Source organism: Anopheles moucheti, chromosome 3 (genome assembly GCF_943734755.1).
Source record: "Anopheles moucheti chromosome 3, idAnoMoucSN_F20_07, whole genome shotgun sequence".
NCBI lineage: Eukaryota > Metazoa > Arthropoda > Insecta > Diptera > Culicidae > Anopheles > Anopheles moucheti.
In genome coordinates, this window is record NC_069141.1 from 70,073,386 (window position 1) to 70,094,819 (window position 21,434).

The 21,434-nt window shown below is 45.2% G+C and overlaps 5 protein-coding genes across 6 annotated transcripts in view; 3 read left to right on the forward strand and 2 right to left on the reverse strand.

Annotated features, from left to right (window-relative positions):
* The window catches only part of LOC128304050 (neurocalcin homolog), a 114,416-nt gene extending 98,421 nt beyond the window's left edge, over positions 1 to 15,995 (reverse strand). The window contains exons 1-2 of one of the 2 annotated variants that reach the window (XM_053041174.1): positions 15,910 to 15,995; positions 13,194 to 13,630 (exon numbers count right to left, since the gene is read on the reverse strand). The gene's annotated coding sequence lies outside the window, so the exon portion shown is untranslated. Of the gene's footprint in view, positions 1 to 13,193; positions 13,631 to 15,569; positions 15,710 to 15,909 lie in introns of those variants that run through there. The other variant, XM_053041172.1, reaches the window with a different exon arrangement.
* Positions 15,996 to 16,492: 497 nt separating this feature from the next.
* Positions 16,493 to 17,280, forward strand: LOC128303408 (probable small nuclear ribonucleoprotein Sm D1). Its single transcript, XM_053040350.1, has 2 exons — positions 16,493 to 16,622; positions 16,756 to 17,280. The coding sequence occupies exons 1-2, from the start codon at positions 16,609 to 16,611 to the stop codon at positions 17,120 to 17,122; spliced, it is 381 nt and encodes a 126-aa protein (XP_052896310.1). The 5' UTR covers positions 16,493 to 16,608; the 3' UTR covers positions 17,123 to 17,280.
* On the reverse strand, positions 17,159 to 17,787 carry LOC128303409 (uncharacterized). The gene is made up of 2 exons (XM_053040351.1): positions 17,654 to 17,787; positions 17,159 to 17,588 (listed from the first exon to the last, which is right to left on the reverse strand). Exons 1-2 carry the CDS (start codon positions 17,678 to 17,680, stop codon positions 17,325 to 17,327), a joined length of 291 nt encoding a protein of 96 aa, XP_052896311.1. The 5' UTR covers positions 17,681 to 17,787; the 3' UTR covers positions 17,159 to 17,324.
* A 264-nt stretch (positions 17,788 to 18,051) lies between these two features.
* On the forward strand, positions 18,052 to 19,826 carry LOC128301881 (ribosome biogenesis protein WDR12 homolog). Its single transcript, XM_053038544.1, has 3 exons — positions 18,052 to 18,231; positions 18,291 to 19,222; positions 19,293 to 19,826. The coding sequence occupies exons 1-3, from the start codon at positions 18,164 to 18,166 to the stop codon at positions 19,574 to 19,576; spliced, it is 1,284 nt and encodes a 427-aa protein (XP_052894504.1). The 5' UTR covers positions 18,052 to 18,163; the 3' UTR covers positions 19,577 to 19,826.
* On the forward strand, positions 19,788 to 21,232 carry LOC128301882 (26S proteasome regulatory subunit 8). The gene is made up of 2 exons (XM_053038545.1): positions 19,788 to 19,889; positions 19,948 to 21,232. Exon 2 carries the CDS (start codon positions 19,954 to 19,956, stop codon positions 21,163 to 21,165), a length of 1,212 nt encoding a protein of 403 aa, XP_052894505.1. The 5' UTR covers positions 19,788 to 19,889; positions 19,948 to 19,953; the 3' UTR covers positions 21,166 to 21,232.
* The last annotated feature ends 202 nt before the right edge of the window (positions 21,233 to 21,434 follow it).

Sequence of the window (21,434 nt, forward strand, 5' to 3'; positions counted from 1 at the left end):
TCGACATTTGCGAACAACGAATGATAGGTAAGGGCGAAAATAAGAAACAGATATTTTCTTTTCACATGGAAACACTGTGGCCATTTCTCCTGCAAATAAAGCGAATAGTTCACGCTTGCTGTGCTCAGTCTCAGCTCAGCCTCCAGTCCATATATCAACGACCTGTCCTAGGCCGAGGTTGCTCTTTTTCGGCACCATCCTTCAAGGACTTTCTCCATTGCTGTGTGTATGATGCGGACAAATACATAAGTATGCACACCATCGACACCGGCAAAAAAAAGCTAACTCTAAGCATAATCTCTGTAGGCTGCACACTCCTCACAGTAGGTTGGTTCATTTGGACCTGCTCCAAGGGCGTGAGTAGTACGGTGTCAAGTACTTGCAGTGGGCTTTAAGCAGCGCACTACACGACGGAAAAATCTTGTCAAGCAAAGGGAGGCAAAAAACCCGCAGCTGAAGTAATCGCACACGGGGAAAGCTTCAGGGGCATCCGTGGATAGAACGTCGGCACCAGAACTTCACGCAGTTCCATCACGGATCATACGCAATATCTTGCGGCCAAAAACGTTAACCAAAGCCGACTCAAGGTCTAACACGTGAAACAAGAAGCTATGTTGCAGATAAAATAAAATTCCGGATGTACAAAAAACAAAGACTAATCATGATGACTTCATTAAATTTCTGCGGCAAATCTTGAACAACCATCGAAAAATCTAACGTTACCACGCGGGTTGCATACATTCAGACAATATATGCGATAAATAACCAAAAATATGCAAAACGCCTAAAGTTATGCAATTCAAGACGCATTATCCGTTTTTTATCGTTAATATGATTAAAAGACTTGTAAACTGACCATTACAAGGACAGCACAATGGAAAAAAACCATAAATAAGTTAATCGGTTTTTAAATTATTCACAAATTAACTTTTAACTATAAACCATGCAATGAGCCATGCAGGTGCTTTATGCAAATAATTTAAATAATGTTTGCCACACTCACATCCCCTGTGTTGCAAAGGTCAAAAAGCATTGCAAATTACCGGGTTCAATCATCGCCACACGAGAGCAAGCGCATATTGGCCCCTACAAACCCCCCCACTGTGGGGTTTCCACTGCCGCATGACAGCAATCGAGAACTTCCAGCCAGTAAGGAAGTAAAGCAGGCTCCTTTCGAGTGGGAAAAAAATACAACACGAGAACTACTCAGCATGAAATCAAGAAAATATGCAAATAACCAATCAGCATGCATGCGCGCCCGCTAGCGGCCGACTAGGAGAAAGAATCATAATAATTCCTCTGGTCGTGAAAAGCGGGAGGGGAACGGGTGGCTCATAATCTAGGACACGACGGGGAAAACACGATGGTAAACAATTTTCACGCACCTACCATTTTACACGCACTGGCGTGCCACGGTGTAAAAGCACAACCTCCGACCTTTGGCCTAACCGGTGCCTAATAGCTATGATTCAACTTTTCCCGTGTGATGGTACGCGCACGAACAAAACCCGGAGGTTTGGCCTCCCAACTTTACCCGAGCGGGCTCCAGCGAGTCTCGCCGTGCGTTACGCCGGATGCTTTTCCCGGTCAGGCTTACAACGTCCCAAATAGCGAGTAAACCGACATGCACAATGAGCAACACACCACACGAACGGGTTTCAAGGATATTCTTCTGCGGGGCCTGGAGCCTCGAACAGCAGGATCTTGGCTAAATATTCGAGGTCGGGTATCGAGTGCAGGCCAAGCTAAAGGTGTTTTTTTTTTTGTTGTTGCCAACACACCCAAAAGCGCATCAGCAGAAGTACAAAATTTGGACAAGTAAATACAAAAACACCAGAAGAGACAACAGACGATCAGCACCGAGGGGGTAGGACACATGTACCTACGTGTGTGCGCATCCTTTCGCCATAAACGAATCAGCCTTCCTTAGAACCAGCGCACCGGGGCACACACATTGTTACCGTACCCCGGTGCAGCTTGCGCTGGCGGGTGGTAAAAAGTTGGATTAATTTTCTGAATTATAGCGCCCATTAATTTCCATATTACATAATTATACGCATACCGCTGGGGATTGGGTGGATACGCGGCCATGGACGACGTGTAAGGAAAATCATTGGCATATTTGCACGTACGAGCATATAATAACGTAACGAGAACCCTTTCCTTCGAGGGCCTACGAACCATCACGAGCGATGGAAGTGAAATAAAAGCTACCGACTCCCTCCTGTGGCCCCAACAGCTCACCTTCGAGTGGGTGAAAAGGTTCGCAGGTTTCTTGTGTGACCGTTGTAGCGTTTTTGTTCCTTTTTCTTTGAACGTAACCAAAAGTAACGATCCTTTGCCGATGTGAGCCGCATAGCCAAACTGCATGCGACGAAACGCGGCCACGGTACGATAAGCGTTTGCTGCGGTACGCAGTCGGGGTGCTTAGTGGAGAGTAAGAGATTATTCGTTTTAGCAGCTAACCCGCACATTTGTTTCGCGTTTATAAGCATGGAACTCAACCCAAATGGGGGAGGGGGAGAGTGTTCCAAGTTTTCTATAATATTAAACGAGTCTATTATGGTTACGAGTGGCGAGCGTTATACGCTGGACAGCACTCACTCACATCCGAGAGCAGGAATGACAGTTTTGGCACCGGCTTTCAATTAACTCACCAGCGGCACATGGGTCCAAAATTAGGTGTGCGGAATTAATACGGCATTTCGAACAGTATGTGTCTCAAAAGCTGAGATATTGCACTAAGAAAAGCAAACACGCTGTCCACAACGCCATTCTATCGTGGCAGACATTTTGTTACATGCATATTCATTAACAACGCCCCTAAATGTATGCAATCCAACCGACAAAACGCCTAAAGTTATGCAATCCATCGTGAGTAATATTCCTTTTTTATGTATCTCGTACTCTAAGGCTCCTAACGCATGTTCAACTTTCAACGCATTTTATTCTGTAACGTAAATTACACAAAATACAATAAAAAGGCAAAAGCAAATGACACCAAAGCTCCGGAAGGGAAAATTGAGTTTGCGTTCAACGGTGCACATCCTGCACCGGCCAATATCAGTCTGGAACGAGTTGCGGGATCTTTCCCGTATGGTCTTTTCCCAATTCGATATGGGATGTTGCACATTCTAATGAAATTGTCATTCAATTAGAAATTGCAAACAGCAACAGTCGGGTTGCTTCCAAAACCAGGAAGCGTGTGACTTGCAGCTTGTTGAAAATCGGTTGTCACAGTTCATCGAGTGGTTTGCCAAAAATGGAATTCGGGTGGTCCAATGATTTGGTCAGTGCAATAATCAGAAGCTTTGACACATTATTATGCCTTCGAAAACGAGCTTCTTTGCCAAAACGGTAGGTTTTTGGCCCGATTGGAGAGAATTATTTATACGGCAAGGTGTAAAAATGGCACGTTTCGGTTATCAGTTATCAAAAAAAAAACATTTCATGCATTTAAAATTATTTCAAATCGAAGATTTTGCCCTGGACGATGGTTTGAACGACTCGATCGAACAACCACAACCCCGGGCAGCAACCCATTCTAAAACGTAATCAAATCATTAATCAACAGCTTTCGTACGTTTGTGCTTTCCACCCAATACCCAAAAAACTTCCACATCGCTTCCACAATATACTCGGCCCCATCAAGGAGCAAAAGGTGGTAAACTTTGCTCACGAAACGAAATAAACTAAACCCACTGCCAGAACCGGGACGAAGACAATCTTGATCATCGACACGCAAAACTACCGAGCAGTACAGGACGCAACCGTGTTCGCTGAGGACTCCCGGACACAACCGTTTCCCCCGTTTGTTGTCAATGACTTCTACTTTCTAAAATACCGAATATGCTCAAAACACGCGCCCACAACATTAAAAAAAATAACAGTGTACCATTCCACTGATGTCCTGGGTGGCTGGGTGAAGCTTTAGCTATCCTATGCTGATTGCCATCCTAGGCGTTCTTTTGGTACGAGAACAAAAAACACGAACCTAACAACGAGCTACAATTAAGCGGGGCACAATACAACTGCCCACCTCCCGACGGAAAAAAGGTTTCCGCTAGAGAACCCGTTGGTGGTAGGAAGTAGATAGATAGGCACGGCATACAGCAACCCACTAGCAACCCCGGCAACGCGGACACGAGTGCTCCACCCACAAGGACAACTGAATCCTCTTACTATCGTCCGAAACGGGGCGAAATTATTACGGTTTTTGGTTGGGGCTCCTTCTTGGGTTGATGTAGAATTAATTTGCATATTCCTGTATCAAACTATCGCCGCGTGCTTTCGGCTTCCGTTTACCACGGACCTTTGACCCTTATATTGCCCCGAACATTCGTGAAAGTGAAATATGTTTCTATTTCTACTTAAGAAAATTAGATTCCCCTACCGCTTTTGTGTTACTGCAAAGCAGCATGAAGAAAAAACATTTGCTGAATCCAATATTTATGACAACGTCTTCATTTCTTTTAGCGCTATACATTTTTTTTTTGAATAGCTACACCAAAGCGAAGAAGATTGCGAACGCGAAATGAAAAGCATTTAATGCAATGCCCCTGCTGCTGCCCTCAGCACAATAACCTAAAAGCCACAACGCAGCGCACATAACAAAAGCGTCACATATGTTAAAAGGAACAATCCTTCACACATAAACAATCGTGTTGGAAACTATATCGATTGGCTTCGGACAGGAAATTATGTTATCAAAAAGAAATTTACACCACAGGAAAGGAAATAGAAGCGTTAAAATAAAACATTCCGTGTGGTTTCTCTTAACCGCCTAAATGTATGCAATAAGCTGTACTTTTTAAACCTATTGCTCTTGGCCATGGATTTGTGCAATAATACTCTCACAATGAAGTTTTCAATGGGAGTTCTCAATTTCAATACCAAATATGCAACCTTCTATACAAAGAGTCAAACGAAAAATAGCATATTCGCCTAAATGTATGCAAATTGCATCTCAAAACTGCTCGACAGTGATGCTTACTCTTTTTGTTTACGTATAAAAACAGAAGCTCATTTTAATCCACTAGAATAAGTAGAATACTTTAAAACCATCAAACTAGTGGTACTACCTATAAGAATTTTACACATTTTTCTACAGCCCGAAACGATCAGAATATCCACGTACCGACAACACAAAACCGCCTAAATGTATGCAATAAGGTGTACTTTTTAAACCTATTGCTCTTGGCCATGGATTTGTGCAATAATACTTTAGCAATGAAGTTTTCAATGGGAGTTATCAATATTAAACACCAAATAAACAACCTGGCCATAATGAGTCAAAACTAAAATTTAGCTTATTCGCCTAAATGTATGCAAATTGCATCTCAAAACTGCTTTACTAGAATAAGTAAATTATTTTAAAGCAATCAAACTAGTGTTGCCTACCTATAACAATTTTACACATTTTTCTACACCTCGACAAGATCAGAACATCCACGTACCGACAGCACATTATTCAAATCGAACAGAGTTTCTTGATGCTGCAAAGATCTGCAGCAAGAATGCACCGCATACCAGCATGGTTGATGGTACAACATTACGCCCTCCCCCATTTACATGGGTTGAAACGTGCTTCACCCCGCCCAAAAACCACCACCCCCCTGCCAGGGCGGCGGCAAGGTGTGAATAATGATTACGATGAAATAGGTGTACGGGGTGTGTTAAACTTTTCGACTTACCTGAGCATACTGAGCGGCCGCTTCCTGCTATCATGTCGAAGGCAATGCAGAGCGAGTCGAGCGATCGGGAGCGATGGCACGACATGGCGAAGGCGCTGGCGAAGGTGGCGATGTAGCGATGCGGCGATGGAGGCGCGTTGACGGATGTGGAATGGATGAAAATAAACGACTGGCGCTGGTAGATCAGCGGACCGTACAGAAGCGTGGTGGGCAAACGGATCAACCCATTTCACACGCGGCTAGACGATGAGACTCTCAATCGAACCCCCCAAAGCACTACTGACGGAAGGTAAGAATGCTTTGACGGAGGTGTTACACTTTGGGACGAGGAACTGTCGACACGGTGCGCGAAACCGGTTGTAAATGTTTTTTTGTTAACTGTATTGTCCAACTAGACTCATTTTAGATGCACCATTTTCTAGTGTGATTTCATTTTCTTTATATAATATACTTTTTTTGTGCGCAATATAACAGAATTTACATCCCTTTTGATTTTTGTATCACGAAATTTCCTTTCCTTGTTTTCAGCACACTAACCAATTATCAGTAACAGAGACGGATAGACACGATTGAAAAAAAAGAACCACCCCAGAACGTAGGAAGCAAAATTAATAAAGTATTTTAATTGGCTTGAAATGCTGTCCCATCCGAGCCGTGGGGAGACGGTGAGTGTCCTGCCCCATATGCAATGTGCAGCTGCAGAATTCTTCCAATGTGGAATGCTGCATACAACAACAAAAAAACAAGTAGCTGAGCTATTCGAAAAATTAAATCCAACTGCCCTCGAAATCGGGCGACTCAACATTGGAACTTTCCACCGCCGGGTGTGAAGTGTGTACGATAGTTTTCCATACTGGCGAATGGTGAGCGGAATTTTTCTTTTTTTTTCCTGCCTTATGTCGCCTTTTTCCCCCCTCTTCCTTTATGAAGTTCCCCAGCCAATGTTGTGTACCATGTTCACTGATTTATAATCCCTGTCGCCGCCCGGTACTGGGACGGATGCCAACGTTCGTTTACTCGGGGTTCTGGCCCTCTGCCAAGAGATTGCGACTTGCTTTGCTGGGCGAATAAAGGAAAAAAAACACAAGCAGGAAGAGAGAGGTTTAAGCCGGAACAGAACGCTCGAAATGGAGCCAAAGAGCAAGGGCAACAACAAAAAGTAGCCAGTGAGTGATAAACGCACAAAGAAGGTATGGAAAATTCACACCACCCGCCCAATGCTTTAATGTCGCGGAAATCGAACAAAGGATAGCACCAAACAGCATAAGAAAGTGCAATAATCCTGATCGGGCGCCATTTTTTACCGTATCGAACAATTGAAATTACCCACCACTGGAACGGGAAGAAAACCAAAACTTAACCTCCCCTTCCTGACAGGCCACCGATCTACCGATGGGGGGCAAATGAAACGCAATTAAAACATTTCACCTTTACTAAACTCGATAATGATGACCAATTCCTTTCGCTCTCTCTCTCTCGTTATCTTTCCACCTTCGGCTTCCGCGCTGCGAAAAGAAAATGGCGGTTGTTCTGCGTGCCGTGGTCGCGAGATGAACGTGGTTGCACAATTAAGAAATTAGGGCAGGTTAGGTCCTTCCCGGCCACCGATGCGCCGTAGCGTAACGCAAGCAATTAGCGAGAAGTTTTATTTCACCTCACTATCTCCCTTCTATTGGGTTTCGTATTTTTTATTACTACCCGCTCTAATCTACTGTCCCTCGGTTTTGGGCCCGGAGAAGATTCTTCAACCCGCGCTCAATGATGGAGAAGTTGAAAATTCCCTCCAGCCCCAAACGAATGCTAACGAACAATTGGCACTAATTGTCGGGCGATGGTGAAAAATGGTGAAAAATTGTCTACCTTAAAGGTGCTATCGGAACCTCTCCAAATCCTCTTAATGGCCGGGATCATACTCTAAGGCAGTTATTTTTTTTATTTTTTTGTGTGCGTTTTGACGTTTCCAGGCTTATCCCGATCCCGATACAAATGGCAAGTCAAGTTAAGCCTAGGAAAAAAGAATTAGATTGTTTTCCTAATAAAAGCTTCGATCAGCTACTGGACAAGTGTCAAAACCATTTTTTTCTCCATTTTTATAGCAGGTCTGAACCAGGTTAGGCCATGTTTCCCGTATGAATTTTTAAAATTCTAATCTTTAATCGATTTTTTTTCAATTTGTCAATGTCATTCTGCACGTCAAAATGCTATGTCCTTTACGAAGCTGTACAGAATGATACATCCCAGCAGTACATGCATTTTTTGACAGCTACAGACTGAAGGTTGAAGCTTGCCAACTTATGGTATGATTTACCCCTAATCTTAGCTTTAATGTGTTTTTTACTAAGAACCTTGATGTAAGTTTCTTCATCCTTTAACTCACCAACCTTTACTGCCCAAACAAATGGGACATGAATATTGGGCACCAAACAATCGCAAACCAGCCCATATCGTTCCGACAAAAACATAATCGATCGTACCCCGCACCGTCCAGGGTAGTGGAGAGGAAGAGTACCAAGAATGATGCAGAATTTTCCCCTGCTGACAATATTGTCCACAAAAAAAAAAGGGAACAGCCAATCCATTAACAACATCGCAAAAATGGCTACATATTGTAATACGCCTGAAAGTATGCAAACTGCACAACATAACTTACGCAATTAGACTGATAATAATGCCTTCATATAAATCTATTAATAAAGAGCGTGTTTTTTTTTCTCGTTCACCGTAACAAGGGACCGCCATGGAGGGAGGTCGCTCCACTCTAGGTTACTGTATCCGATCAGCGAGTGCGTTCACCGGGCGAACGCATGGCTCCATCCATGTAAGGGATGACGAAAAATGGACAAAACGATCAATAAAGCCGCCGGGTCTACTTCACTCTTCCCCCTGGTGTGGCCGCCGACGACGGTGTGGCACGGGGATTGGATGATGATAAAATATAGCAAAAGAAGACAAAAAAAGCACGCACAGTTGCCATGGGTTGAAGTCCCGGTGGTTCGGGACACGGGGTAAAACCAAACCGCTCCCTGGGACGGAATTAGAATGCCACTGATTGGAGCCGGATTATTGATGTTAACTGGGGGTCGTCGTCGTCGTCGTCGTCACCGCTTGTAGGCGACGTTTCACCATGAGCTCTCTGCAGAAAGATGACAAACGGAAACCGGACCGAACGTTTTGCCGCACGTGTGTATATGTGTGGCTTGGTTGTGTGGCCTGTTGTGCCCCGCCGCTCGGGCTCCCTGCCTTGGTGCCGTTTCCCCCCGGATCCCCACCCGAAAAAAGGAACCAAAAACCACCTCACCAGCAACCTCGGAAAAAGGCGAGGACACTGTCGGGCAGATGGTAGCATAGGCTTCTAGGTCGTAGGTACAACCCAAGACCCAACAAAAAAAATCCACCCAACCCCAGATCCGATCCAATCCAATTCATAGAAACGACCTTTCCTGCTTTCGTCTTGATCCGAATTTATCCCGAGTGCCGAGGTGTTGTTCTCCTTTTTATCGAATCTGCTGGAACTAGGATGAACCGGGCGGAAGAAAAAAAATCAATTCGCTTTTCACACATGTGATGTGATTTACGTGCGTGCAAAATTGCGAGGTTTCCTTTCAGCTGTCCTTATCTCTCTCTCACACACACACGCACACACACGCACCGTTTGTCTACTATCTACTAAAAGACTCCCCAAATCGGGAGGTGTTTTTCACCCATCTATCCATATTCAAATTATTGATTGATTATTTAAATTCGCAACAAATCATTTCGGTGCTATTTTTCTCCTTTTCAGCCAGTCAGACACTGCTGACTGAACCGGCTACGCATACACAACAGTCACATGCAGCAAAATGGGGAGAAATTGTGGATTCCAAAAAAAGGACATGTAAAACCATCGAACCGAAATGAGCTGTAATGTTATGTATTCATTTTTTTTTTTGCTCCTCTCGATCTCCTCTCTATTGTCGGTGGAGGAAGATAAACAATTGAGAAAAATTGATTGCCCACCATCAGTAGAGTGGAAAATTGGGTTAAAAAATTGTCGATGCCATGCCATCGACATGCCAGCCATGTGAGCTTGCTGTTTTTGTTGTACTAATTCGTAATCATTATGAGAACTTTTCAGGGAAGTTGAATGTTGGGTTGATCGTTCCTTTTGCAAAAAGGGGGGATTGGCAATCCCCAGGGATTTCTGATGGAACTTTTTGTGATGTTCGTTGTGTGTGTGTGGAGCTTCTTTTAATTAGGTTCCATTTTAAATCAATACACTATCGACCGACCCTATTACACAAACTGTCAACGCTTTACGGTCCGTACTACAGCAGCATCCCCGGTACAACTCGACTCCAGCTTCACGGGGTCCGATGTAATTTACCGCAAGCAGTAAAGTTACCGGGTAGTTCACCCTATCTGCCACAAAGTTTCCACAGGGGGAGGACATTCCCCAAACCTTGGCAGCCTGCGTATATCCCCTTCGGTTGGGAAGTAACCGAAGCCTTTTAAGAAGGTTGGAGGGAGGGTTGGATGCACAAGGAAATCAAGGATGATCGACCCGGGATCTACGTCCACTTACGAACCTAATTACCCGAGCCGAAACCCATTAACCGTTAGACCGGTACTAATGAAACGTCAACAGACGCGTCGTTTCCTCAGCCGCGAATGAGTAACTCGGTTCGGTACAGTTTGCTAGAATACAACACAGCCACAGTGTGCCGCATACACATTGCGCATTCCATCGGTTTCCCCGATCTGGTAAACATTCGGGGGGCTGGGGAAATAAAACCATGGCCCCCGTTTTCCACCGCCTTGCCACAATTTCGGCACGGTCGGGTCGGGATATCTGATTGCAGTCACTAGTCAAAATGTGACTTTCGTTCTTAGATTCTCAGGTACAAAACGGTACAGAATTAGACAACCATCCCCAAACACCCCCCAGCAAAAAAAGGGACACCATAAGTGACAAACGATGTTCCGGGCTTCTGGTTCGTGATGTGTTTGTCGCGTCTCTGTTTCTATAATTGGTTCGTTACTGTTTTACAATTTCTGTTGCTTCTTTGCTCTTTCTTGTTGTTTTTGATGTATTTTATCTTGTTTTTCTTACTTTGTTGTCTTTGTCTCATTTGTCGTGTTCGTTTTTATGTTCTATAGTTCCCCTGCTATCTGTTTTTTCTTTTATCTTTTCTCTTTATAACATTTTTCTTACATTTTATCATTGCAGCAATTATGCTTGTTTTAATTACTTTCTTTTTCAACTTATTTGTTCTCCTTATTTTGTGTTTTATATGCGTTCTCTCTTATTTTGTTTTATTATTACTTGATCTGGAGAATATTTAACTTTTCCCATTTTTTACTTCTAAAATCAATTTTTTATTTTTTACTTTTCATTTCAATTGATGTATCTGACGAACGAAAGAATTCCTCAAGAATCAAAGTCTCTTAATTCATCACATCATCATCATTTGATCCATTATTCCATCACTTTCATCAATTTAGAACCGCTCTGCACACTCTCAAAAGCCATTTTTGTACAGTGACTTTTATATATCTCAATTTCGATGCCTTTAGACGTTTGGCACGCTAGTAATAATTTGTTTTCCTATTCACACCACACTAATATGACTTTCGTTCCTATTTTAACTGTTTCTTTTTTCTTGTTTTTAGGTATTTCGCAATCACACTTCACAGTACCGCCTTAACCCATTTTGAATATATTTATACATTTTAGATTTCTTCTTTTGTCATTTAAACGAGAAATTTCATTTGTTTTTCATTCCAATGCCCCCGTCTCTTTTGTACGCCGCGCTTGTTGGGGTTGTTTCCTGTTTTTCTTTTACAATAATTTGATACCCCTTACCCTGTGCTGATGTTGGTTCGTTCGTACGTTCGTTCGCTGTTGGTTTGTGAGGATCCGAATTTTTCCCGCCTATTTCACGGCAGTGCCGTTGTCCTCCCACGGTCCCCTGCATTGCTGGTCCGGGGGAAAATTATACCATTCTTGATGCCTTCTGTCCCCGGAACCGTTTTCAAAACTACCCCCAAGCATTAATCCACCAGCCAAAGGAAAAAAATCCCCCCGCGAATGCGGGAGACTTTGCACAAATCGAGGCCTATGGGTGAACATACGCGGCAGGCGCGAGTGGGCCCCGCGCGAATATGCCCTCGCGGAATTAAATGGTCGAAAAGAAAATTTCGCTCCCCCCGGGGCCTCTGCCAACACGCCTGCACCTTACTAAGGGTGAATTGTGCTCGGTAGCGATACACCAATCCTCGCCCCCTCCGAAGGGTGGCCGAAGTTAGAGCGAGACGAGTGCCATTTTGCACACGGAAAACATGCCCGGGTTCTCGGTTTCATTCTCGCTTTGAAGCATTTTGTCGCGCCATCGTCTTCGTACGGCCGGCTAAGTTTAATGTGCACTCTCTTTACGTTTTTTTTTTGTTGATGGGGTGTTGTTCATTCACCCCCCTCAATCCACCCACAACTTAGGCCTAGCCCTAGCCTCGAATGTAAACTCCTCCATCTCCGTCCACCTTCAACAGCAAGAAGGTTTGGTGGTTCAGGTGGGAGACAATGAGAGGGGTGAGTGGGTATTTTTTTCATTCCACCTCTTGTTTGGCATGTCATTTCCTTGGGGCAAATACAGAAGAAGGCAACCGACCGAAGTCGACAAAAATCGACTCTGATGATGATGACGAGGCTTTGCGGGTGGAATGGTGTGTGTGTGTGTGTGTGTGTTTTGGAAGGGGGTGGTAAAGGGGAAGGCGGGTGGGGTTATGTTGGTTAAAAAGCAAATACAACCCCTCCACCCACTGTTACACTCCTCATAAACACACATACACACACACACACATGTATGCATGGATTGGGAGGCGCAACTAAAACACGAGTTTTTCTTGATAATTATAGAATTGAGCGAAAAATTTCTCTGTGACATTTTGGCATTTGGCGATAGTGGCACGGGCAACGGGGCCGCACCGGCTGTTGCAACGTTCTGATGACCTGTATGCATGGGGCGAAGGCAAAAATGTCCAATGTTTCCTCTCTCTCCTCTCGCCCCATCGGCAGAAGAGCCAAGAGTCGGGGGTAGGGTAGGAAAAATATGACTTTACACACGGATTGGTTTCAGAAATTGAATCTGAAGCAAAGTGTGACGGGCTGTGAAAAACACAATCAACGGTCAGAAAGGCAAACCGTTGCAACTGCAACTTCACCATCGCCACTGAATAAAACCAACAACAGCGCGTACGAACGAGAACCTTGCGTTGTGTTTACTTTATGCTCGCGTTTTGTTTGATTTGATCGTACATATTTTCCTTCCCCACAAACCACACGAACGTGACGGCTTCTCTAATGAAACGGAATCCTTTCTTCTGGGACGGAAGGGGCTGCTGGATTTTCCATATTATTTCATATGTTTTTTTTTTGTTTCATGTTGTGAACATCTTCCCGCCATTCGTTATTTCGCGATCGAAAAGAAAAACAAACCCTCCACCGGCTACTAGGGAAAAACTTACGCTGCAACTTGTATGCACTTTCACATACACACTCACGCACACGCGTGCAAAAGCAGTCCACTTGGAAGGGGGTTGCTGTGTGTGTGTGTGTTTTTTTTTTCTTCTCTCGGCGCTTCTGCTGCTGCCTCCGGCTTTTCTGATGCTGTGTTATCACTTTGGTTTCTTTTAACGAATTTTCCACGTAGAACACTCGCGCGCACACAATTACAAACACCACACAACTACGATCACCAACTAGCAGGGGTCGGGGGTGGAAAACAACACGACACACCACCCGTTCTTTTTAGCTATAAGCGCGCGCGATTACATACGAAACACACATACACGCACGCACATACACACGCAAAAAACACACTGGAAGGACTTTCGTGTGGGGAGGATGGAAAACGGGGAGGTGTTGTTATCGCGGGTTTTTCAGTACACACTCTCACTCACAGCTGAATAGGTGAAGAGGGGGAGAAAAAGAGAGAGAAAGAAAGAAAAGATAAACAACACTGTTTCCGGTAACGTAATAAACACACACGCACTAAACGTAAGAACTAGAAGAACCGGCGTTCGGGGTGATATTTTGTGTGGAAGGGGGATGCTGTCTAGGGAGAGATCTCTATCGATGCGGGAGTAATATTGAGGAAAATTCATAACATCACCCACCCCAAAATACTCTCCCCGTCCCCCTCCCAGGACCACCTTGTCACCAATGTTTTGGGAATTTTTTTTTCTTCATTAAACCATCTCTTCTTAATCACACACACGCGGCGCTTGTGCTTTACGATCCTTTTCGCACAACTTTGTCGCAGTTGTCTCGTTGCCCACTAAGCGAGTTTAGGTTGCTTAGGTTACAGCAAATGCGGTTGTGTGTATCTTGGGGGTTTAATTTTTCATCGCAAAACACACATCTTGCTAAGGTCACACTGATCGCACACACACACACTTTATCTCGTTTTTTTTTTTTTGGTTGGCTCGCAACTTTATCTCGATTGCCACTGTACCACTGTGTCACGAAGTAAGTTTTGCCGCCCCGGGGACCAAACGTACCGAACGCGTTTGTGTGCGTACACGTGTGCCTCTGTGTGTGTGTGTGTATGTAGGTAAAAGGGGGAAGAGGGGGTTGGTGTGCGTATGTGTGCAAGAGCAAGGGGAGGGTATATGAGTGGGGGGATGATTTGGGATGCTGCCAACGGAAGCATCGGAGGTATCGGCTGGCTGGCTGCCCGGGGTACAGACACACACACACACAGAGACACTTTTCTTTACACTAGATATAAAATATTGCCAGCTTCCGATAAACCTGCTCCCAGTGAACCTTTCACAAGAGGCACACGACACACTTGTACACACGGACCGCGGTGGAAAGGTTTGGAGGTTTGGGGGTGGCTAGTTGACAGAAGGCGGTCGATCGGTTCGTCTCGGTCATTGGAACACTAGTCCCTGGCGTGAGGGAGCGGACGGAATTTGTAGGATTGCGGATGGGGCGGGGATGGTGAAAAACATCCGGGCTATACTGCAACCCTCGCGCTTGGCCTGGCTTTTGACAACCCGGTGTTAGGGAAAAAAACTGTGTTGGCGCATTAAAACCGAACACGAGAGAGGGCACCACACACAGCGGTTGTGACAGGTTTCTGGGGATGTTCGATCATAGCAGGCTTTTTTTCTTTGGTCTGGGGATTCTACTTCGCTACTAATTGTAGCTAAATTTCACACACACACACACATACACAGAGACGGGGCGCAAATTGTTGGTGCACCCCCTCGGGCGCCCTTTGGCAAAATAAAACAATGCAAGAAGTCGCCCCTGGATGGGCACCGTACCCCGACGACTTCTGCTGTAAGGTGGTTTACTACACACAACGGCTAGCGGATTCTTCCTCTTCTTTGCACTCCCAAAAACGAAACACTCGTCACACATTCACATGCACAAACACACACGCGCGCGTGTGGCCACTGTTTTTTCTACGCAATGTTCGTTCGTCTGTATCGTGACGATGGTGGTACGGAGTCCTTTTTTGGAGCCTGTCCCGTCCGGAAAATGGGCAACCCCCGGGCAAATAGGAAACCCAGCACGAACGCACACAAACACACACAAACACAGAGGTCGTGGCCGTGTCACGGACCCCAGGAATGAACAGCTAAAGCACCGGGAACCTGGCCGACGCAATGGTTCCAGCAAAACTTCCAGCACTTTTTTCCCTTTTTTGGCTACCTGCCGTGTACTGTTGTTCTTTTGCGAGGGGAACGTTTGGAACTGCTGCAAGGGTCCAACACACACTGCAGCTGCAGGCCTTGCCAAGAACGGGGACGCACCTACACAAGGGGGAGGGCACACATACGAATGGGCACACACACACGGACGAGCTGGGAGGTGGGAAAATCCTGTACCTTTTTGAAGTCGCGCGTGTACACAGCCGAGACGCAAACGAACGGTGCTGGCGCTGGTTGCTGCTGCTGAAATTTTATTTTTCTCCCTTGCTTTTTTGCTCGCTTTTCTGTTGCTCTTGCGTGCTCGCTCGGGCATGGTGCGAATCGGGGCCTGCGGGATGTAGCTGTCTCGGTTTCGCACACGCACGCACGCACAAACGGGTGCTGACGGTCAGTCCCGAGTACCAGTGTGTACGGAAACGTTCGCCCACGAGCGAGTGTCAAAACGGCATTTCGTTCATAAATCTCGCTTTAAAATTATGCAAAGCACTATTTTTCGTTCAAACTGCACCAAACTAACCTTTATTAGCTTTTATACGGTCGTCTTAGAACGAATTTCGGCTGTGTAAGGGTTGCAACTGTTTTCAGTACGTTCGTCTACTCGGGTCGCTTTTGGCAGTTAGCTCGCAACACTTTCCCTAGGAAAGACAGCACCGTGGTAGCCTTTTCGGTTATGTATCATGTCATTTGGATGACGTTTGACTGAATAAATTACACAATTTTAAATTTTGCTCAAATTTTGCATCAAGTTTTGCAATATCAATGCAGCAATATACGGCTATTTTCAAAAAAATTCACTAAGTTCATGGAAACGCTTTTCAAAAGCAATGAGTTTGCGTCTATCCTTGGCACTGCAAAAATATTGAAACAAACCATAAGTCACATTCTCTAGTAAATTTGAATCAGTTTGCCAGAAAAATTATTGTTATTTTTACAATACTTTCTAAGGTTACCATTCTGCAAAATTCTACAAATCTCTCCAAAAATAACCTCGGTCAAAATTGATTCGTTTCCGGAGCACCAGTTCAAACTGTCACAATTGTCAATTGAGCAGCAAGCAGTGCATTTGCGTTGTTTGGGAATTATGCTACTGTCAAAAGTGTGTTTACGCCAAAAAAGTGTTCGGGTCGCGTTCTTTTACCAACAATTGGAGCGAAAACTTTTGCACTGCATTTACACTTCAATTTGTAATTCAAAACTGTGTTCAACATAGTTCAAGATGAAGTTGGTCAGGTGAGTAATCGTGAATGTCTACCGTTCGCTTGTTCAACTTCATAAATAAATAGGAAATATGTCCTGCAAAAGGACGCTTGTTCTAACCTCAAACGGATTACAATGATGAACCGGTTTTTCGATTTGTTTGTAGATTTCTGATGAAGCTCAGCCACGAAACGGTAACCATTGAGCTAAAGAATGGCACACAGGTGCACGGCACGATCACCGGTGTGGATGTAGCGATGAACACACATTTAAAGGCGGTGAAGATGACCATAAAGAACCGGGACCCGGTCACACTCGATTCGCTCAGTATCCGCGGTAACAACATTCGATACTACATTCTACCGGACAGTTTACCGCTGGAAACGTTGCTCATCGATGATGCGCCCAAGACGCGAGCGAAGAAACGGGAAGCAAATCGTGGAGGACCGCGCGGTCGTGGCAGAGGTACGCGGGGAGGTCGTGGTGGACCGAGGGGCGGTCGAGGCGGTGGACGCGGACGCGGAAGACGCTAGATGCGATCGCTGGACGGGTCGCAACCAATCCTCAAAACATTAGCCATAAGAGACAAGTTCATTTACTATACATAATTGAGTCATTTCGAGCGGATACTACACAAAAGAAATAAAGTTATGAGAAGTGGTAAGCTTGCTTACTAATGAACATGACTGGACACACCGCAGTTTCGTTTCGAGTGCTATATTTCGGTTCTATCAGTCATACCCCGTTCACTAGCACGTACAACCCATACACCAAGAAACAGATGAAGAACAAACAAGCCGCCACCGCAAAAGACTTGGAATTTTCCTTGTGCATTTTCTTCAACTGCTCTTCGGTTGTTTCCAGCAGTTTGGCGATTTCCTTCAGCTCCAGGGTCATCTCGCGCCTTCGATCTTCGGCAACGCTGGGATCCTTCAAGTTTAATTCCAACCTTCGGAGGCGTTCGCGTAAAGATGCTATCGTGTCATTAGTTGTTTCGATCTGGAACCAAACGAAATCTTTAGCTAACAATTTTCCTTCGTCACTAAACCGATATTTCCACTGACCTGTTTCTGTAATGGACAAGGCTCCATAATGAAATACTGGAAGTTAGTAAAATATTCACAAATTAGCTCTAGCTCTGTTTTTATCACAGTTTTGTTTGAACCCGAAGAAGCTTATGTTTGTCAATAGCAAGAAGTGGCAACGAAAGCATGTACAGTGATCGAAGGTCCATGTTGGACAATTTATTACGCACATTACTTTCCTAGCAAATCTTTTTATTCAACATCGTGGAAACATTCAGAAAAAATTGTGAACCACCAGTTTTATAAGAAATCCGAAGGATTCCTTGGTAATTATTTGAATGAACAATAATATTCAACATCCATCGCAGGCACAGATGGACTTCATCTCACTGTACACTATTTTGACAGCCGCTTATTCGATGTCAAACACGCGGGTGATAAAAGCAAAATAAAGAAACGTGCGTGCTTAGCTGCGGTGTAGACATTCGTAAACAGCACGATAGTTTATTCTATTTCTTACTTGCTGGCCATTGCATTTAGTTGCGTAAAATGGCACTACACATTACCAGCACCACGGAAGGCCAGCTGCAAGTCCACTTAACCACCAAGCAGAAACAGTACGTATTGCACTTTGCCAGGGCACGACGGGATCATGCTCATGCGGTATTTATTACAGGTATGCCGTTCCGGATGTTCCATATTCAATTCGCGCCAACGTAGGACGCACCGAGCTAAATGTGTTGCTCAGCACATTGCTGAAGGATTCTGGCAAAGGAGAAGCCCGAAAAGTGCAGTTCGATTTCCTTTTCAATGGAGAGTTTGTGAAAACTTCGTTGTCGCAGCATTTGAAGGAACGGGACATCTCGTTCGAAGATTCGATCGAGCTCGAGTACGTTGAACGATATCCTGCTCCCGAACCGCAGGACTGTCTGCTGCACGACGATTGGGTATCGGCGGTCCAGGCAATGGATGGTTGGATCCTTACCGGAACCTACGACAACACTGTGAATCTGTGGAATACTAAGGGCAAACACAAACTAACCATTCCCGGGCACGTTGCGGCGGTGAAGGGAGTGGCATGGATTTCCTTGAACGAACAGAAGGGTGTGTTTGCAAGTGCCAGCCACGATCAAACCGTCATGATCTGGGAGTGGAACGTAACGGCCAACTCGGTGGAGTGTGTGCATGTATGCAAAGGACACGAACGTGGCGTTGGCTGCATTGCGGTTAATCCGTCCAAGTCGCAAATGGCATCCGGTAGTATGGACACGATGCTAAAAATTTGGTCCACAGAGTTGCACACTGACAAAGGAGAACCATCGGCTACGAAGAAGGCAAAGCTGGAGCAAGATAATGTCCGCACGCCGGTACTCACTCTAGCCGGCCATCGAGAGTTTGTGTCCGGTGTGCAGTGGATCGACAATACGACGGTCGCTACGTGCTCCTGGGATCACACGATCAAGCTGTGGGATCTCACACTGGGCGGTATCAAGACGGAATTTACCGGTAACAAGTCGTTCTTCGATTTGAGCTACTCTCCCTTGAACGGAATGATTATCACCGCATCTCCGGACAAAAATCTTCGTCTGTATGATCCTCGATCGAAGCGTACGTGATTACAAATTGTATATCCAAGGGCAAGCATGTAACTAAATAATGGGCTTGTTTCCTTTTTCAGATGGTAATTTTGTAAAGAACACCTACCTCGGACACTCACAGTGGGTGCAGACGTGCCGCTGGTCAACGACAAACGAGTATCTGTTCGTATCTGGCGCTTACGATAACCGCGTTAAGCTGTGGGACTATCGCTCTCCAAAGGCTCCGATCTTCGATCTGATCGGCCACGAGGACAAGGTGCTTGCATGCGATTGGTCTAATCCGAAGTACATCCTTTCCGGCGGATCGGACAATGCTCTGCGTGTTTTCAAATCAAAAATAGCGGTTAACAACACCGACGATTGAACAATTCCGATTAAACTAAGAAGGTGTATGTTTGGAAGTTTTGTGTAACTTTCATCCGAGCGTATAGTTTTTAACAGCAAGAAGGATGTAATACGCAAAAATTATAATGATACAATCAGGGATTCATTCGAATTTTTTAAATTCAAAAAAATGTGAAACAATAAATGCAAACTCGTTGCACCGCTACCATTTCAATGCGTTAGTATGGTGACGCATCGAAACGCTTCGATTGCAGCGTTACGTACTGTCATCAAGTTGACGTTTCATTGTGGTTGATGATTTGCAACATTCATTTGGTACCGCAGAGCAAGAAGTAAGCAGAACTTTTCGTGTTGTCTAAGCATTTTTGACAAATTTAGAGTATTTCGCAGGTAAATATGCGTGAAATAAGTACCATGGAGGTGGATCTCCCACGGGGGGAAGGATTCCGATCGTACTTTGTACAGAAGATCGAAGAACTGCAGCTGATTGTGGCGGAGAAGAACCAGAACCTGCGTCGTCTTCAGGCACAGCGAAATGAGCTAAATGCCAAGGTTCGGATGCTGCGGGAGGAACTCCAGCTGCTGCAGGAACAGGGCAGCTACGTTGGCGAGGTAGTGAAACCGATGGACAAGAAGAAAGTCCTGGTAAAGGTACACCCGGAAGGCAAGTTTGTTGTCGATATAGACAAAAACATTGACATCAACGATGTAACGCCAAACTGCCGTGTGGCGCTGCGCAACGAAAGCTACACTCTGCACAAGATTTTGCCCAACAAGGTGGACCCGCTGGTGTCGTTGATGATGGTGGAGAAAGTCCCGGACTCGACCTACGAGATGGTCGGTGGTCTAGATAAGCAGATCAAGGAAATCAAGGAGGTGATCGAACTGCCGGTCAAACATCCGGAACTGTTCGATGCACTCGGTATAGCTCAACCGAAGGGTGTGCTATTGTACGGACCTCCGGGAACCGGAAAGACACTTTTGGCCCGTGCCGTCGCCCACCACACCGAGTGTACATTTATTCGCGTGTCCGGTTCGGAACTGGTGCAGAAATTCATTGGTGAAGGTTCGCGAATGGTACGTGAACTGTTCGTGATGGCTCGCGAGCATGCACCTTCCATCATTTTCATGGACGAAATCGATTCCATCGGTTCGTCGCGTATCGAGTCGGGTAGTGGCGGTGATTCTGAGGTACAGCGTACAATGTTGGAGCTGCTGAACCAACTGGACGGATTCGAGGCGACAAAGAACATCAAAGTCATCATGGCGACGAACCGTATTGACATTCTCGATCCCGCCTTGCTGCGTCCGGGGCGTATCGATCGTAAGATTGAATTCCCACCACCAAACGAGGAAGCTCGTCTGGACATTCTGAAGATCCACTCGCGCAAGATGAATCTAACGCGCGGTATTAACCTGCGTAAAATTGCGGAACTGATGCCCGGTGCTTCGGGTGCGGAGGTGAAAGGTGTCTGTACGGAGGCTGGTATGTACGCGCTCCGTGAACGTCGTGTGCATGTTACACAAGAAGACTTCGAGATGGCCGTCGCGAAGGTAATGCAGAAGGATTCCGAGAAGAACATGTCCATTAAGAAACTGTGGAAATAATCTACTCCATCTCACCTCCAAGAGCTTTTCGGGATTCCTTGTGGAATATATAAAGTAATAAACTATCCTTGCGAAATATCATAAATATCTTTATTTTATGAACAACATTACATCCAACGTTTTATGGTTGAACCACTCAAAATATCGGGTTCGTCTTGGTTTCTTTTCTATCGTGAAACAGTTTTCGCAAAACTAGCACCCCAGTGAAAATAATACCACAATCAATGCATTTTTCCGTCACCGACTGTACGTGACAGCTGTCCAATGTG

Excerpts from the sequence above, each read along its gene's own strand:
- LOC128301881 (XM_053038544.1), top strand. The coding sequence starts at position 18,164 with ATGGCACTACACATTACCAGCACCACGGAAGGCCAGCTGCAAGTCCAC. Across the intron at positions 18,232-18,290 it reads TTAACCACCAAGCAGAAACA|GTATGCCGTTCCGGATGTTC; the intron begins GTACGTATTGCA and ends TATTTATTACAG. Across the intron at positions 19,223-19,292 it reads GTATGATCCTCGATCGAAGC|ATGGTAATTTTGTAAAGAAC; the intron begins GTACGTGATTAC and ends TTCCTTTTTCAG.
- LOC128303409 (XM_053040351.1), bottom strand. The coding sequence starts at position 17,680 with ATGGAGCCTTGTCCATTACAGAAACAG. Across the intron at positions 17,589-17,653 it reads CTTGTCCATTACAGAAACAG|ATCGAAACAACTAATGACAC; the intron begins GTCAGTGGAAAT and ends GTTTGGTTCCAG.
- LOC128301882 (XM_053038545.1), top strand. The coding sequence starts at position 19,954 with ATGCGTGAAATAAGTACCATGGAGGTGGATCTCCCACGGGGGGAAGGA.